This window comes from Bactrocera oleae, chromosome 4 (assembly GCF_042242935.1).
Source record: "Bactrocera oleae isolate idBacOlea1 chromosome 4, idBacOlea1, whole genome shotgun sequence".
Taxonomy (NCBI): Eukaryota; Metazoa; Arthropoda; class Insecta; order Diptera; family Tephritidae; genus Bactrocera; species Bactrocera oleae.
In genome coordinates, this window is record NC_091538.1 from 50,050,325 (window position 1) to 50,067,063 (window position 16,739).

Sequence of the window (16,739 nt, forward strand, 5' to 3'; positions counted from 1 at the left end):
TGGTATTAGATGATTTCGAATTTCCCATTAAATTTTGTTATTTACCATAGTCATACTATACATTTTTTAATTAAATATATATATATATGCATATGTTATAGATTTTTATATTTTTTTATTTGTAGTATTGACTGTTAGATGCACAGACACAAGACACCATAATATTAAGCAGGCCGGTTTAGTTACTCATATCACACGAGTATATTACACTAGATGTGTTTTTATAATATATACGAAATTATGTATGCATGTAGTACATATATGCTTGTATTTACATATATATATACACTAAAGTTATGTACACATGCTTTGTATGCACAGTTGACATAATGACATAACCAAATGCATAGCTGAAGTATCGAAATTTACTTTGCTGCCAAAATGCTAACTGAATTCAGTAATATTTCAAAGAACTAAATTTTGGAATACATGTAGAATTGCAAAAATTACATATTCAGGATATGCAAAATTATCAAGAAATGTATTTATGTATATATAATATAAACATATATATGTAATTCAATTAGCAATTGGCAAAATTAGTAGACACCAATTTTTTATTAGCTTTTCACCAAAGTTGCGTACATGAAGCATTTAAAGAATATTAAAAAAAAAAATTTGAAGCCGAATTTTTGATTTATTTTTTTTTTTAACACCACCGATTCCACGATTCCTCGTCCACGCAGTTAGTCCAACTTAATTTGGGAACGAGTGTAAGTGGTAGATGCTTAGTTAGGCAAGTGAGTTATAAAACAAGCAGTGTTAATGTGTGTATATGAATATATAATGGGAGAATTAATGTGAATATTTAATAGGGAAATGATATGATGAGACTGATGGAATCTTTGGGATATACAGGAGTATTAACTCATTATCCAGGAGAATGAGAAAATAACAGTAATAATAACATCATCTGGATTAAAAGTAAAATAATAGATTAAATAAAAAATAAAATAAAATAAAAAATAAACTGAATGGCTAAGTTCGTGTGTAACCGAACGTTTTATAATATGGCAACTTGCTAGGATCAAAGCCGCATTTTTCGGCATTTCAATAATCTAACTGACAGGTCGACCGATTTCGCAATAGGAACTGGGGTTTACATATTCGGTAGCAAGGGGCTTAAACACTTGTAATTATTTAGTTTATTCGTATACAGAAAAGTTATAGAATCAGATGTAATTTAAAATTATGTTTTATGGAAACTGGGAATCCCTGTACCAAATTACAGTTTAGTACCTTTATCTGCAATACCAATACCCTCTTGAGTGCCACACGTGTATGAAGTTTCATCAAGATATCTTAATTTTTACTCAAGTTATCGCTTGCACGGACGTACGGACAGACAGACAGTCACTCGGATTTCAACTCGTCTCCTCATCCTGATCATTTATATATGCATAACCCTATATCTATCACGATTAGTTTTTGGTGATTTAAACAGCCGTTAGATGAACAAAAATATTATACTCTGTAGCAACATGTTGCAAGAGAATAAAAATATAATAATTAATATATTACACAAAAAAATTTAATATCCTTCACATGTGCATTTCCTATAGAAAAAACGAGTATACAAAGATCTTTATCTTGATTTTGATCAATCAGTTTCAATGACACGTATATGCTAAAGTTGTCCGATCTGAACCATTTTTTGAATATTGTTGCGTTGCCTTGAACAATAACCATTGCGAAATTCTGTGAAGATATCTTGTCGAATAAAATAGTTTTCCAAACAGGGACTTCAGTTTAACAACTACTCATAGAGACGGTTATATGTAAACTTTAAAAGTAACAACAAATTATATGAAAAAATGTAAAAATATGATAATTTAAATATAAAAACAATAACGGTATATAATGTCAATACGAAAGAAATAAAACATTACGATATAAAAGTCTTTGGGCCAGTGATATTATTAGAATATGTTTTTTTTCGATCCAAATAATGCATTTGAAGATTTGGATAATATCACTGCGTCAAATACTTTAATATTGACCAATTCTTTCACGTGAGTGAATAAATATATATGTGGATATGAATGGAATGAAATATAATATTTATAATGAATGAACGATTGAATTTAGTGGATTTAAAAGCTATTAGTTTTTATGCAGTGATATTTAGACAGCCGACACCGAAAATAAAAATTTAAACATCTAAAATATCTTCGAAGAGAGAACACATGAGAAAATAGTAACGCAATTTAATGAAGAATTTTAAGCAACGAAAATATTGAGAAAAATAAGAATTTTCTGTTCTGTATGAAATGTTGTAATACAAACAATGAAAACCATTCTCGAAGAGATTTGACACTGCTTTCCGATAAAAGGAAGGCGGAAAAATAGTGCAAGAACTGATATTCAGTACGTTTGATCAAGTTTAAAAACGGGTTAATATGCGTAAAGAGTATTGAAATCAAATAGATTTGTATTACTTTCTGACACTACAATTCAAAATATTATATTTTTTAAAAGCTTTTGTGAAATGAACAAATTTATATGGTATATGCTTTGAAAGCATTGCATAAAGTCAGTGTTTAAGAAACTCTTCGAAAATTAATTGAACTCACGAATGGCACCGAATATCTCAATACAATATTTTTAGGTTAAGTTGTTGTTGATTGGAATTGCAATATCTCTCTAGATAGACCAAAAATTGGTCACTACTATTAAGTCAGTGTTCAAGAAACTCAACAAAAAAATAATATTTAGTAAAGCACACGAGTTGGTTAATAAACAAAGCATAAGAAATACGGAAAATTTGTGAGCAAATGAGAGAAATCGGAACACAAAATCGAGAGACAGACACAACATAAAAGCACCAACGAAAAAATTAGGCCGGTTAACTTTGTGAGAATATTAGTACGTAAAACAGTAGAAGACAAAAACAAACAACCAAAAAGAATGTGAAAGAGTCAAAAAACGAACGAACCCGACAATGAAGCCGGTCTCGGCGTGATATTCGGTTTGGCGTTGGCGGAATTTATATTGGAGTTGGATGCGGATGCAGATGCAGACGAGACCGAGGCAGAAGCTGCTGATTGTTTGGTGTGAATGGTGGGTGGTGTTGGTGTTGCACAAGCGGAAGAACACGCATAGGCACAGGTGGAGACAGACACTGATGATGGGGATGACGATGATGATGATGATGATGTTGTTGATAATACCGAATGGTTGTTGGTTGGATTGTGTATATGTGCGTGTTGTTGTTGTTGTTTTGGTTTTTGATGTGCAACCAATTGCGAACGCAATGGTAATGGCGGTGTTGGTGGACATTTTACCAAGCGTTCAGTCGACGCACGAATTGCAGGCGTGCATAATAATAATGACGACGGCGATGTTGATATGGTGGATAGTGATGGAGATGAGGCGCGTATGGCGTTTGATGATTTTTGTGTAGATGACATGGAGGCAGAACGTTTGGGGCGTGTTTTAGCATTAATATTATTGTTGGTGTTGGTGGTGATGGTGTGAGTTTTGTTGTTCATGTTGTTGTTGTTATGTGATTTCAGCGCATGAAATTGATAATGAGTACGATTAGAATGGATTTGCTTACTGGTTTTAGGATATGCAGATGAATATGCTGATGCATTTCTACTACTATCACTATTATTATTCATATTTCTATTATTACTACTACTTTTAGTACCATTTTGATAGACAAGCTGTGGCCCTGCTAATGAGGATGATGCGGATGCGTTTGTATGGTGATGGGATGATGCAGCTTTTACTACAAATGCCAAATGATTTGATGCGGATGCGGATGCGGATGCAGATGCAGTTGTAGTTTTTGTTGTTGTTGCGTTCGACATAGCGGTGCTACAACTGCGCTTATTTAAGCTAATTGCATTACAATTATTGTTATTGCTGTTGTTGTGAGTGTTGCTGCTGGCGCCGCTGCTGCTATTACGATTGCCAAGGCCATTGCCCACGCCGCTGTTGGTTGTGGTGTTGGTGGTGGTGATGTTGTTTATAGTGGTGTTGTTGGAATTATTATGATTGAGGTTGTTGTGGCTGTGGTTGCTAAGATATATTGAACTATTTGTGTTGTTGGCGGCTGATTGTGGTGAATGTTGTAATTGTTGTTGCTCCTGCAACAATTGCTGCTTCTGTAGCAACAGCTCGTGGTGTTGCTGCTGTTCATGCTGCAGTTGCAACTTCAATTTCTGCTTGCGAATTTTCGCATCTAAATCGGCCTTGAAATTGGCCTTCGTCAAAAGCGGTGGCGGCGGTGTGGGCGTAGCCGTTAACCGCTCTACCACCGCTTCACAACTACCTCTACAACTACTACTACTACTCTTACGCACGCTGGCGTTAGCCTCTAAACTCAAATGGTCGGCCGCTTGGCCATTGAATATACTCAAACTCGGTTTGGGTGGCGGTATCGCTGCTTTGCGGCGTATTATGGTATCTGCGTGCATGTTGTGTGCATTTGGTGGTGTTGCCACCCTTCTACTACCTTCCTTGCTGCACTCTGTTTGCGCTTGTGGCGTACCTGCGTTTGCATACTGCTGGTGATGATGGTGCGGCGTGCGCAGCAATGAGAGTTCGCTGCCACTATTGTTGTTGTCGCCACAACCGAGCAGCTGCAATTGTTGTTCGCTGGAGGCGCGGAAAGAGGAGAGTCGCTGTTTGGCAGGCGCTACGGTTGCGGTGTGCGGTGGCGAGTTTGGTCCCAAGCACGACAACGACGACGACGACAAGGCCAGTACGGACATCATGCCGGCGCCCGGTGTGGCCAAACCATCGTGTGGCGCACACAAACTAGTCGGCAGTTGTGTCAATTCGCGCATTTCCTGTCGTCCCAATTGTTGCTGTAGTGGATCCTTTGTGCGCAGCACGACAATTTCGGAATTCTGTTTGACATAGTCGATGTCCGGCGTCATTGGTATCTGATGATCGTAGATTACGACGACATTACTGCCGCCATCGCTGCCGTTGTCGGCAGCCTGTTGTGGCATCTGGTACGTGTCGGAGGTGTGCGATGCGCAATCGTCGGCTGTCGTTGTCGATGACACTGCCATCAACGAGCGATTATCGCCGATAACGCTGCCCACATCGGCGGGCTCATCCACGCCCGACGAGGCGGCTATCGACGATGAAGACACCGCTGTGGCGAAGTGCGCGAAAGTGGGATTCTCGTAGCCGCCCGCCAGCGAACTCGTTTCGCTTACATAGCAACGACTCAGCTCCGAATCGGAATTGTATTGTTGCAGTGTGCGAACGTTATTGTCATGGCCTGTGGCACAACTCTCTCGGCTGCTCAAGCTGGCATTGTGTTCGTTGTTATTGCTACCCTTTGTGTTGTTATTGTTGTTGTGATTGTTATTTATGCTCGTCAACGAGCCGACATCAGCGGCAACATCATCGGAAGCGGTGTCGGAGAGATCAGTGCCGCAGCCGCTAGTTTGGTTGCTCGCGCATTGTGGTGACTTGGGTGGACGCGGTGGGCAAATAACGGTTAATGCCGTTGTCATGTCGACGCGTTCCGCTTCTGTCACTACTGTCGCTAATGTTGTTATTGCTTTGGCATTGTTGCCCATCTTATTGTTGTCGGCGACGACGCTGTTACTGCTCGTGCCGATCAAGGGGAAGGGCCGATCCCCACAATTATCGCCCACAGTCCCATCCGCAGTTGTTGCTTGTGATACGGCAGTTGTTGTTGCTGTTGCGCGCTTGCTTGCATCGATCTCGCGTTGAAACGAGTCTAATTCGCCAATTAAATTATTTAATTCTTGGATCGAGTCTTCAAAACTTTTATCTACAAAATTGGGTCGGTAGTGGTGGTGGTGGTTGGTGTACGGTTGTTGTTTTGGTTGGTTTTGTTGTTGTAGAAAATTGCAATAATTGTTGTGTTTTTGGTGCGGCAGAAATTTGCATGTGTTCATGATACAGTGTGGTTGTTTTTGGTGTGGATGTATATACATTTTGTTGTGGAAGGTTTTTTGTTCATTGTTGTTTTGGAGTTTGTTTCGTTTTTAGATAGATATGTAGTGCAAGTTTGACGTAAGAGTAGATTTTTTCATTCATTTTTACAAAGAAATCATTTTGAGAAATTGGGAGGCATTTTTTGTTGTTGGATGTGTATTTTTTTGTTGCATTTACATTTCATGTGTTTGTTGTTCACGTAGTTGTGAAATATGCATATAATAGTGCCGTTTCATGTGTTTTTGTTGTTTTCGTTTTGTGATAAAACAAAAACGGTAAGGTATATTATTAATGTTGGGTAAAATGGGGAAGAAAAAAGAAAAGGGGAGAACGAAAAACAAAGAAAATTCAATTAATTTGTTGTAGTTTTTGTTGGCAACAAATTTGAACAAAAGTAAAGACAAACAGGGTATATAATATATATGTACATAAACCAGACAAGGACGCAAGGGCAAGCTTTAAAGGTCAAAATGTTGAGTGGAAAATTTGTTTTTATGATTTTAATTTTTTTACTTAAAATATATAATAATATTCATTTCATTAATAAATTATTTTCTATATATTTAAATAAAAAACAAGATTAATTTTACATGAAAATAACTTAAGACTTATGTACATACATATACATATATGAATGTCTTTTTAAATAAATAAATGTTGAGTGGAAAATTAATTTTTATCACTTTCACTTTTTTAATTAAGAAATATATATTTATTACATATTAAAAAAAAAATTTGTATATTTAATTAGAATTATTTCTTCAATAAAACATTTTCTAAATATTTAACGCACTATTTTTTTGTAATCAAAGAAATTAATTTCAATTAAAAATATTTTAAAAATAATATGCCTATTTTTTTTACTTTTTTACTCAAAATATATGTATATATTTATTATGTATTAAAAAAAATATAATATATTTAATTAGAAGTATTTCTTTAACAAAACATTTTTTAAAAATCCAAATTCATTTTAGTTAAAAATATTAAATATACCATTATTTTTTTACTTTTTTACTTGAAAAATATATATTTATTAATTTATTAAAAAATATAGTATAGTTAGAGTTAATTCTTTAATAAAACAATTTCTTAATTTTTTAAAAAAAAAATCTAATTTGAATTGAAAATATTTTAATATTTATATAACAATTTTTTAGATAATTAAAACATTTTAATTCAAAATGAATTATTTTAATAAAATAATAAATAAAAAATTATTGCGTTTAAAAAATCTTTAAAAAATTAAAAAATATATATTTTATTTAAAAAACAGTTTTAAAATTCCTAATAACATATATACATTTTTTAAATGAAATTAGTATGTTTCATTAAAAATCATTTTATCCTTTTTTAATAAAATATTGTTTTGAAAAATTCAAAGTTTTAGATATTTATACATATTTTGTACTATAAAACCTTTTATTTATATTTAATTTTGTTTTTTAACCTTCAAATTTTTTTTTTTTTAAGAAAATTAATTTAAAAAAATTTAAATAATGTATTTTTTAGTCGATATAATTCTAAACGGTTCTGTATTCCGATACTGTTTTAAATAAAAAAGGGTATTTCGCGTTGTTTTAATATTGAAATTTAAAGACAAATGTAACTAGATTCGGATTTTTTTTTGATAGTCAATAATAATTTAAATAATTTTTTTTTCACTAAAAATCAATTGTAAAATATTTTTTAATAAAAATATGTTTTTAGCAATAGGAACCCAGAAATAATTTTGAAATACTTAATTGATCGAAATTCAGACCAACACTAATTTTTAAAACTACAGAAATTTGTAAAAAAAAAAAACAAAAAAATTTAATAAATAAGGAAAAAAATAAATATAATTAAATAATTTATATTTAAAAATTAATAAAAATAATTATTATCGAAAGAAATAATTTAGTAGTTGTTTTTGCAATTCCGTTACAACTACGAATTTCCACTATTTCACCTCTAAGCTTAACCCTTGTGCGCACGGGACAAATAAATAAATAAATTTGACAAAATAGGTGGTGATTAATACAAATGTAGTTGAGGGTTGGGGTGAGGCTCTGCTTGGGATTGCAAATTGTGTAAACAAAAGTGCTTGATTACGATAAAGGGAGGTCGGGGTCTCTGTATGCATAATAAAAGTTGCATGTAGTGTAGTGCTGGTTGGCTGGAAGGCACGAGTACACTTGAGGTGGTGTTTACGAGTACAAACAGTGAGAGTAATTCATGTTCGTTTGCGCCTAGAAACAGACGCTCGGTTAGCTCAAACACGCCATGCCTACTCACCCACTTCTTGCTGCTCCACATGCTGCTGTTGTTGTTGCGGTTGCTGCTGCTGATGTGGCGATGGCTGTTGATAATGATTACCACCGATGCTGGGGTTGGCCGTGCGATAAACCTCATCCGGAGTCCGGCGCGTGCCATATATGGCCTCGACCGTAGAGCGTCCCGGTGTGACCGCAGCGGTGGATCCGGCTGCGGCAGCCGCCTGTTTCTCGAACATTGAGGCTTTTTGCAACACTGAGGCGCGTGAACGTTCGTCATTCTCTACAATAGTTGGAGATTCTGTATCGTTTGCTGTCGCAGTTGAATCGATGGCATTTGTACAGGTTTGCTCGGACGTTTCGGTGGGTGTGGTTTGGGACTCTATGCATATAGCATTGTTATTGGCATTACTTGTTTCTTGTTGCTGTGTATTTGTTTCGTGTATGGGTACAATGGTGGGTTGACCAGCTGCATCGGTTTCGGTGATCTTCAGCACATCACTATCGACTGAAGCTGTGCCACTTTGTGGTGGCGTTGGTGAATTGACATTGTATACGAAACCGCTCAACATGCCGCTCGTCACGCTGCCGCCACTTGGTGTACCAGCCGCCGTTGATGACGGCGAATTGGTCAGCAGTGGTGAATAGTGGTTTTGTGGTGTTGAGCTGCCGCTCGATGGTGTCGGTGTTTGGCCAACAAGTGGTGTGGCTATCGTGCCGGACTCTATGGAGGGATGCGAATGCAGGGATGGTGTGTTCGAGGAAGCAGACGAGGAGGAAACGGAATGTGAACGTGTTTTGCTGCCGGTGCTGTTGTTGTTGCCGCTGACCATAACACCGGTCTGGTGTTGTTGTTGTTGTGACTGTTGATTGCCCGATGCAGTCGAATCGTTGGAAAACTGTGAGGAAATAGAGTCGATCGAGTGCTGTTGTTGCAGGGCGGCGACTGGCCGCTGTTGCTGTTGTTGTTGGTTAGTAATTTTTGCTGCCGCCATATTGGCCAACTCAGACATATTGACGTATGTGGGCGGCGGCGATGATGTCTGCAAAAGTTGTTGCAGTTGTTGTGTCTGTTGCTGCTGCTGCATGTGTTGTTGTGCATGATGCGCTGATAGCTCTGCTTACAGCATGTTGTTAATTCATTTATTGTGTTTTTTTTTTTTGTTTTAATTTTTTATTCGGCACATTGAAAGCGAACGAGCGAGCGAGCGTGTGTTGGGCGGCGGCGGCGGCGTAGCGTGTGTGTGTGTGTTTTATTATTTTTTGTACATAGGATATGTTAGGCATAAGAGAAGGGAATAGAGAGCACAAAAACAGGGTAATTAGTAAACTCGGATAACTGGGTAATTAGCAAAGACATTGACGGTAAACAAATTAGAGAGACAGAATGAGCACTCGAGACTCTCTCGAAGTGTGTGGGAAATGTGTTTACTCACCTTTCGTTATGTGAGCCGGTATGGGTGATGGGCATTGACGCTGTAAGAGATTGTTGGTGCTGCGATTATTGTTGGCCGAAAGTGGTCGTTCCAACGAAGAGCAGCGCTGTAAAAAACGATTTAGTGAATTAGTGAGCAAAATTTAAAAAAAATTAAAACTAAATTAAGGGGTTTTTGAAGGATGAGTTGAGCATATCAACAGATCGATAGTAAAATTTATATGTGTAACTGGCAGTGACGGACCAGATGAAAGATCGGCACGAGAGCAGCCTTTACAAAAACTGTTTATAAATAATTGTGGTTTTTGTACCGGTTGTTGGAAAATTGGCTCACTTGGACAGCTTAGACCGCCGATTCGTTTTGGAACCTTAAACTCCTATATATTGTAATTGATCATAAGGCACTAATAAATCGACAAAGCGCTTTGAGCCTATCACAAGTTTTGTTAAACATCAGTTTCGCCTATGTCTCCTGGTGCGTCGAAGGTAAGACTACCGAGATTTTTTCAGCCTTGCAAAGAATGACCGATGGAGGAGAAAACATCTGGATGTTTCCATCTTATTATCCTTCATACAACTTTAGTAACCTATTTCCGACAAGATATTTACCGCATGAATGCCTATTGGACAATGCCAATTAAAAGGTCTTACGATATAACTACAACAACAATAACATGAAAACTTTTGTCTTTGAAATTAATTGGAACTTTTCAAGCAACAACACCAACAATTATCTCAGGTAATATTAAATTTCAATATCGATCAGTTGAATGCTTCTTCTAAAAAAACAACAAAAAAAATTTATATACACAACATGATTTTAGGAGGAATACTTTTTTGACAGACATAAATGGGTTAGCGAATCTGCACATGCAAACTACAAAACTATATATCTATCTATATATTTTGACTGATTGGACTGAGAATGATACAAATCGAATTGTGGTTTCGATTAGGAATTTAAATTGGAAGAAAAGTGCAACCTAAACTTACCACACGTGTTGGTTTCTGATGTCATAGTAATAATAATACAATTAAATTAACAACAAGAATTCATTACCGCAAAAACAAACACAGAGAAAAAAAGAAAATTGACATACATATATATGAATATGCAGTTATTTGTATATATAAATATCTGTATATGGTAACGTACCACTGGCAAAGGTGGGCGACTCAATGCACCGGCTGGCGACTTTTGTGTAGATGGTGTATTAGCGCCGGACCCAGGACCGCCACTGGTGCCATTTGGCGTACCCGGTATGCTGCCGCTGCCACCGCTACCCTCTAGAATGGTCTCCGGATTCTGGAACGTGTAAACAGTGAGTGGTGGCCGCTGATGTCCCTTCTCGTAAGCGGTTGAGATTGTGTGTGGACGATCGGAGGCAGGTGGCAACACTGGAACGGCATCTTGGGAATGTGGTGGCCAAGTGGAAACAGCATGTGATTGACTAGTGGCAGTAGAAGCCTTACAAGGGGAAAATAATGTTAGTGTAAACAAAGTAAATCGTAGAAAACAATATCAATTCGAAAATTTTAGCAAACAAAAAAATTTTAACTTCAGTTGCATTGAAATTATAATACCCCTCACAAATACTAAGAATTCCGTACAAAAATTTGGTTTTGATCGGTCAGTTTGTATAGCAGCTATATGCTATAGTAATCCAATCTGAATTTCTTTAGAAATTGTACCGTTGTTATAAGGAATAAGTCGAGCCAAATTTCGTGAAGATACCTCGTCAAACAAAAAAGTTTTCTATACAAGGTCATAATTTTGATCGTTCAGTTTGTATGGCAGCTACATGCTATAGTGATCCGATATCGGCGGTTTCAACACACGAGCAGCATCTTGGGGAGGAAAGGACGTGTGCAAAATTTGAGATCGATATCTGAAATTTATGATTTGTTCGCGTATATACAGACCGACAGACGCACGCACAGGTAGACGAACGGGCTAAATCGACTAAGCTCGTCATGCTAATCATTTATTTATATTATATATATAATTTATAGGGTCTTCAACGTTTCCATCTGGGCGTTACAAACATCGTGGCTAACTTAATATACTCTGTTCAGTTTATAATAATGGTGGTTAAAATCACAATATGTACAACAAAAGCGTGACTTAACAAATATAGAAATTAATTATAATAATATTAAGAAAATAATAAAAACCTGTGTGGTTAGCGCTGGCGATGAGCAAAAGCCACTATCACTGGATTCACCAGGTTTCAAGCGTATTGCAGGCGAAATTAACTATAATTAGGATGAGTATGAAAAAAAAAGAAACACACAACATAAAATAAACAAATAATGCGCAAAAATAACATTTAATTAAAAATTATATAATATTTGACATATAAAGCAATAAAAAAAGAGTCTGCTTAAAGGACTGCTGCACACCACATTAACTTTAAGCAGAGCTGCCAACAGCGTTTGTACTCGCAGCTCTGAAGCTTAGATATTCGACCAACACTCACCTGCGATAGCGAACGTGGATAGTGATGATGTCCCGGTGAGTTGCTTGAGCCACTGCTGTTCATGGAGCTAATCGAACAAACGGAACTTTTGCGTGAGCCCAGCGAATTCGAGCAACCACCTTGTGAGCTCGAACCGCCACCCGGCGACTCGGGATATAGCGACATAGTGGCTTTGGTGTCATGTATAAGTTCCTCGGATGCTTGTGGTAGGACGCTGGGCTCTTTTGTAACGAGGGCGATAGAATCCATTGCTTCCTAAAGCAAAAAAAGAAAAGAATGATTCAATTAATAACAACCTTACACCACGCTTTCGATTTGTCTTCTCACTCACCTGTAAATGTCCCAGCTCTGACATGACTTCGCACTCTTCCTTCACAACTGGCTGCAGCATATGCACAAACGTACAATATCGCAAACGCTCCTCGATCATTGCCGAACGCAAAGATTTCTTTTCCACCTCCTCCAATTCGGCGCGTCGCAATGTCACATCCTGCTTATGTGAGTCCATAAGTGACTGTATAGTATCCGATTGACCTTTACGTGCTTTCTTCTGCAGTCGTAACGTGTCGCTGGATCGCTTTTTCAGTTCAGTGCGACAGCGCTTATACTCTTTGGCATGTTCCTTGTCGATAGTGATCACTGTGCGCTTCCAGTCTTCTAGTTTTTCCTGCGTAAAAAGTGGTGTAATTAATAAATATAAAGGATATTGAAACAAAAGAGGGATAGAGTTTGTACTTACTTGCAATGGCTGTACAAGGCAGTCCATTATTGCTGTTGTGAAAGTCTTCAGACGTGATTCGACCGCTTTGTGGCGTAGACAGACCCGCGTCAAAGCGGTGCCAATTTCTTTGGAAGCTCCTGCAAGTAAAAAAAAAAGAGGTTATGTTTAAACATTTTGTTATAAATATATTAAAAAATGGGTTTTTAAATTTTTTCTGTAGAAGCGGAGAGATATTGTGGTATGTTCTTTTTCTAACAAGAAAAATTTACTACAGTGTAGTATATTCTCGTAGACGACTATTGTTCGGTTTCAGCCGAATCGGAATTGAAGTTTTGTTTTGACCGGGTATGGAAGCAAGAAGTTTCGCGGACTTTGGAAAACAGAAGAAAATCGCACAGTGAAATCAAAGATCGATTGGGTGGTGTATGCGGTGAGTTCCCCTTTGATGGCGATCGTCAAAAATTTGTTTCACTGATGTCAACGTGGTCTTATTTCGGTTTTGGTAAGCGATGCCCAGATGCTGCAAAAACGGCTACCATTGTCCGCATTCGCCACGAAAAAGTCAAAATAGTCTAAGAACTGCGCCCCACCCTAATTTTTCGTATTTCTTTTGTAGGCTAAGTACTTATGGCTCCGCCTACAAATTTTTAAGCGAAATATGACTTCGAATTATGTATGCCAATTTTTATACCCTGAACAGAGTATATTAAGTTTGTTACGATATTTGTAACATCCATAAGGAAACATCGGAGACTATATAAAAATATATATATGTATAATCATATAAGCATAATTTTGCACACGTCTTTTTCTCTCCAAGAAGCTGCTCATTTGTTGGAACCGCTGATATCGGATATAGCTGTCATACTAACTGAACAACCAGAAGTAAGTTCTTGTATGAAAAACTTGTTTATTTGACAAGATATCTTCACAAAATTTAGCATGGATTATTTCTCAAGGCAATGCTAGGATCTGTGGACAAATTTTCCAAATCGGATCATTGTAGCATATAGGTGCCATAAAAATCCTTGTATGGAAAACTTTTTTATTTGAGGAGATCTCTTCACAAAATTTGGCATAAATTATTTTCTAAGGCAACGCTACGGTATCTGAATAAATTATACAGATCGGATCACTAACAAACTGAACGATGTAAATCAAGTTCTTGTATGAAAATTAGTTTTTTGTTTTTTATTATATAACTGTTTACTATCTCAACCGAAATCGGTAGTATTGTCATGAAATTAATTAAATTTGAAATTTATTGGTTCAAAATGGTTACATATCGTATATATACAAGAATATTACAGAATACAAAGTGGTGAATTTACAACGATATGAATTTTAATGCACCATATACGTACTCGTATATACGAGGTGTATGTTATAATGGTTATATAAAATTGCCTGCTTTCACGCAGCGGAAGTTAACAATCATGAAACTGAAGGTCGGAAGTAGAGCAGAACAATTATTACCTGAATGGTTGCAACTGGGGAAAACGCAGAGTAATAAAATATTGACATACTTTCCGTTATATCCTTACTCTCACGATGTTGCAAGCAAAAGATGATAAGCAAAGAAATACTCTGATGAACAACATTTATATGCAAATAATGTCTGTAACTGGATTAACCGGTCTCACCTGAGAAATGTGAGATAGATGTATTTAAGATAGTATTTGAAAGCTTGCTGACAAAAGTGGAAATTGGAAAAATGATTGATAAATGTGAGGCTGCACTCTGTTGCTGGCTATAACACAGAATACACATATGGTATATATGTATGTACTTCTTTACACCGGTATATATGTATATATAATATATAAACTCAGCGTAGCATTGCTAACACAGACAAAAAATATGACATTTTTCAAGTTCAACCATTTTTCATCGTTCGTTCTTCTTTTACATCTTTAACCCACTGCAATTCTTAAACAAAATTTTAAATTATGTTGCACAGCCACAAAAACCAACTAGCAATCGAAAGAGTCTGTACAACAACAACTACAAACATTAAAACTATGGCTGCAGCGCCGCCACGCCACATTGTCTAGGCGTGCTTGTACATATTTTGTTTTGTTGCCACATGAGTGCTGCACATATTCGTGCAACTTGTGCTCAAGTAAGCAATATTATGTTGCGCGGCAACAACAACAAAGAGCATACGAAATGAGATAGACCAAAAGGTGTGTTTTTATTTTGGTTTTATTTTGTAACTAAGCTTAACGCAGTATCCCACATTCGGTCAACAACCGGTCTTTGTGCGATGGGCCGACCGTGCGCTTGCCATTCCACACCACGACACAACAGTTGCCACTAACAGCAACAACAACAACAGCGGTGGATAATGTCATTGCGATTGTTTGATGGTTGTTGTTGTTGATATTGCATTTACCGTTGCAAGTGCCCCCATTTAACGATGACGATGACGGTGACGCCAACAGCACTGCACCGTTGCGCGCTTGCAACTAAGTGGACAAATAAAATTAAAATGCGACCGACACTCGGTGCGGAACGATGAGTTGCATGTGTTTCTGGTCGGATGTGGCACGGCTTGGGGTGGCAAGAGACTGTAGGCCAGCGAAATAGCAAAGTGCAAACGCTGCTGCTTATTTGCGAGACCGACAGCGACTGCGACGACGATTACACGCCAAACGCAACAATTGTGACAGGAAATAGAAAAAATGTGACAGTATTAATAGTTCAAACAGTCACCGACGCAAAACCGTGAATCAAATCAGCTGATATGACCTATCTTATGAGAGCGCAATGTAAATGATCAGTCAGTAGGATATCCTCGAAAATTGGATTTTTCCCGTAGAAAAGAGGAAACTGAGAGTGAGAGAGCAATCTCTTGCAACGCGGGGTTGTCATTTGATATATATTTGAAATCTTTTTAAAATAACTCAAAACCACAGTCGATACATTTATTTATAAATGTGTAAACAATTTTTAAGGGAGGAATTGTTTGAAGGGAGGAATGTCTGTGACTGTTTGAGCTATAAGCCGACTGAGTCTACTTACATACATATACATATTTATAATACATAAATTTAACAACTACCACATGAAGTGTTCCATTGGAAGTTGTTGTGACACCAGGCGGTAAAAGAATTGGGTATTACTCCATTCGATAAATTCATTAACGAGTGGAGTCCCCGTTTGCTGAACTTCCTAGAATCTGAATTCATGCTTTTTTATACCAAAACTTCGAAAGATACTCTAGGCCTTATTCTAAGCCAAATCGAGGTAAAAACTTCCAATAGCGTTCAAAAGTATTCAGAAAACCTAATTCTGGATCAACGGCGCGACGAATGACTTATTGCTAGTCGAATCATTGCAATCGAATTGGACTTGAGTTTTTACCCGACTCGAATATATTGCTATACTCCAGGTTTTACTTTGAGCCGAACTGAGGTGGAAACTATAATATATCCAAAAAAAAAAAAGAAGTCACGAGAAATCAATCAATCAATAACCAAATTCTGGATCGACGAACAATAAGTCCAAACTGATCGAATTCTTATAATCAGAGTAACACGAGCTAGAACTGTCATCACAGTAGAATTTTTTCTTGCACTATTTTGCATTTTTGCATAAACGGCAATTTCTGGTTTCATATTTGCAAACGGTACTTGCCAATCAATGAAAGCTCCAATGATCATTCCGTTTATAAAATTTGTGATTTTGGAATTTTGTTGCTCGTTGCTCGACATATTCTGACCAAATGTTTGCTGGCGATGATTTAATTACAAAACTACTTCTGCTAGAATTCTGGAAATCTGCTAAACTACTCAAAAAGAATAACACTACGGTGTTGCAACTGTCTGAAGCTTTCCATATTAAAGTGAGAATTATACAGGTTTGCTAATAGCCATTTGATTTGTTAGCCCTTTGTTCAGTTAGACTACTACGCA

At 36.9% G+C, this 16,739-nt stretch overlaps 1 protein-coding gene across 24 annotated transcripts in view; it reads right to left on the reverse strand.

The window, feature by feature from the left end:
- mim (missing-in-metastasis) overlaps window positions 1–16,739 on the reverse strand; it is a 117,396-nt gene that overhangs the window by 14,535 nt on the left and 86,122 nt on the right. For 9 of the 24 annotated variants that reach the window (XM_070108566.1, XM_070108563.1, XM_070108565.1 and 6 more), the window contains 8 exons: window positions 12,841–12,959; window positions 12,433–12,768; window positions 12,102–12,356; window positions 11,797–11,877; window positions 10,778–11,089; window positions 9,623–9,728; window positions 8,209–9,303; window positions 2,936–5,764 (listed from right to left, as the gene is read on the reverse strand). In XM_070108566.1, the coding sequence (XP_069964667.1) occupies window positions 2,936–5,764; window positions 8,209–9,303; window positions 9,623–9,728; window positions 10,778–11,089; window positions 11,797–11,877; window positions 12,102–12,356; window positions 12,433–12,768; window positions 12,841–12,959 (5,133 nt within the window). The remainder of the gene's footprint in view (window positions 1–2,935; window positions 5,765–8,208; window positions 9,304–9,622; window positions 9,729–10,777; window positions 11,090–11,796; window positions 11,878–12,101; window positions 12,357–12,432; window positions 12,769–12,840; window positions 12,960–16,739) is intronic. The other 15 variants (XM_070108581.1, XM_070108578.1, XM_070108575.1 and 12 more) reach the window with 8 other exon arrangements.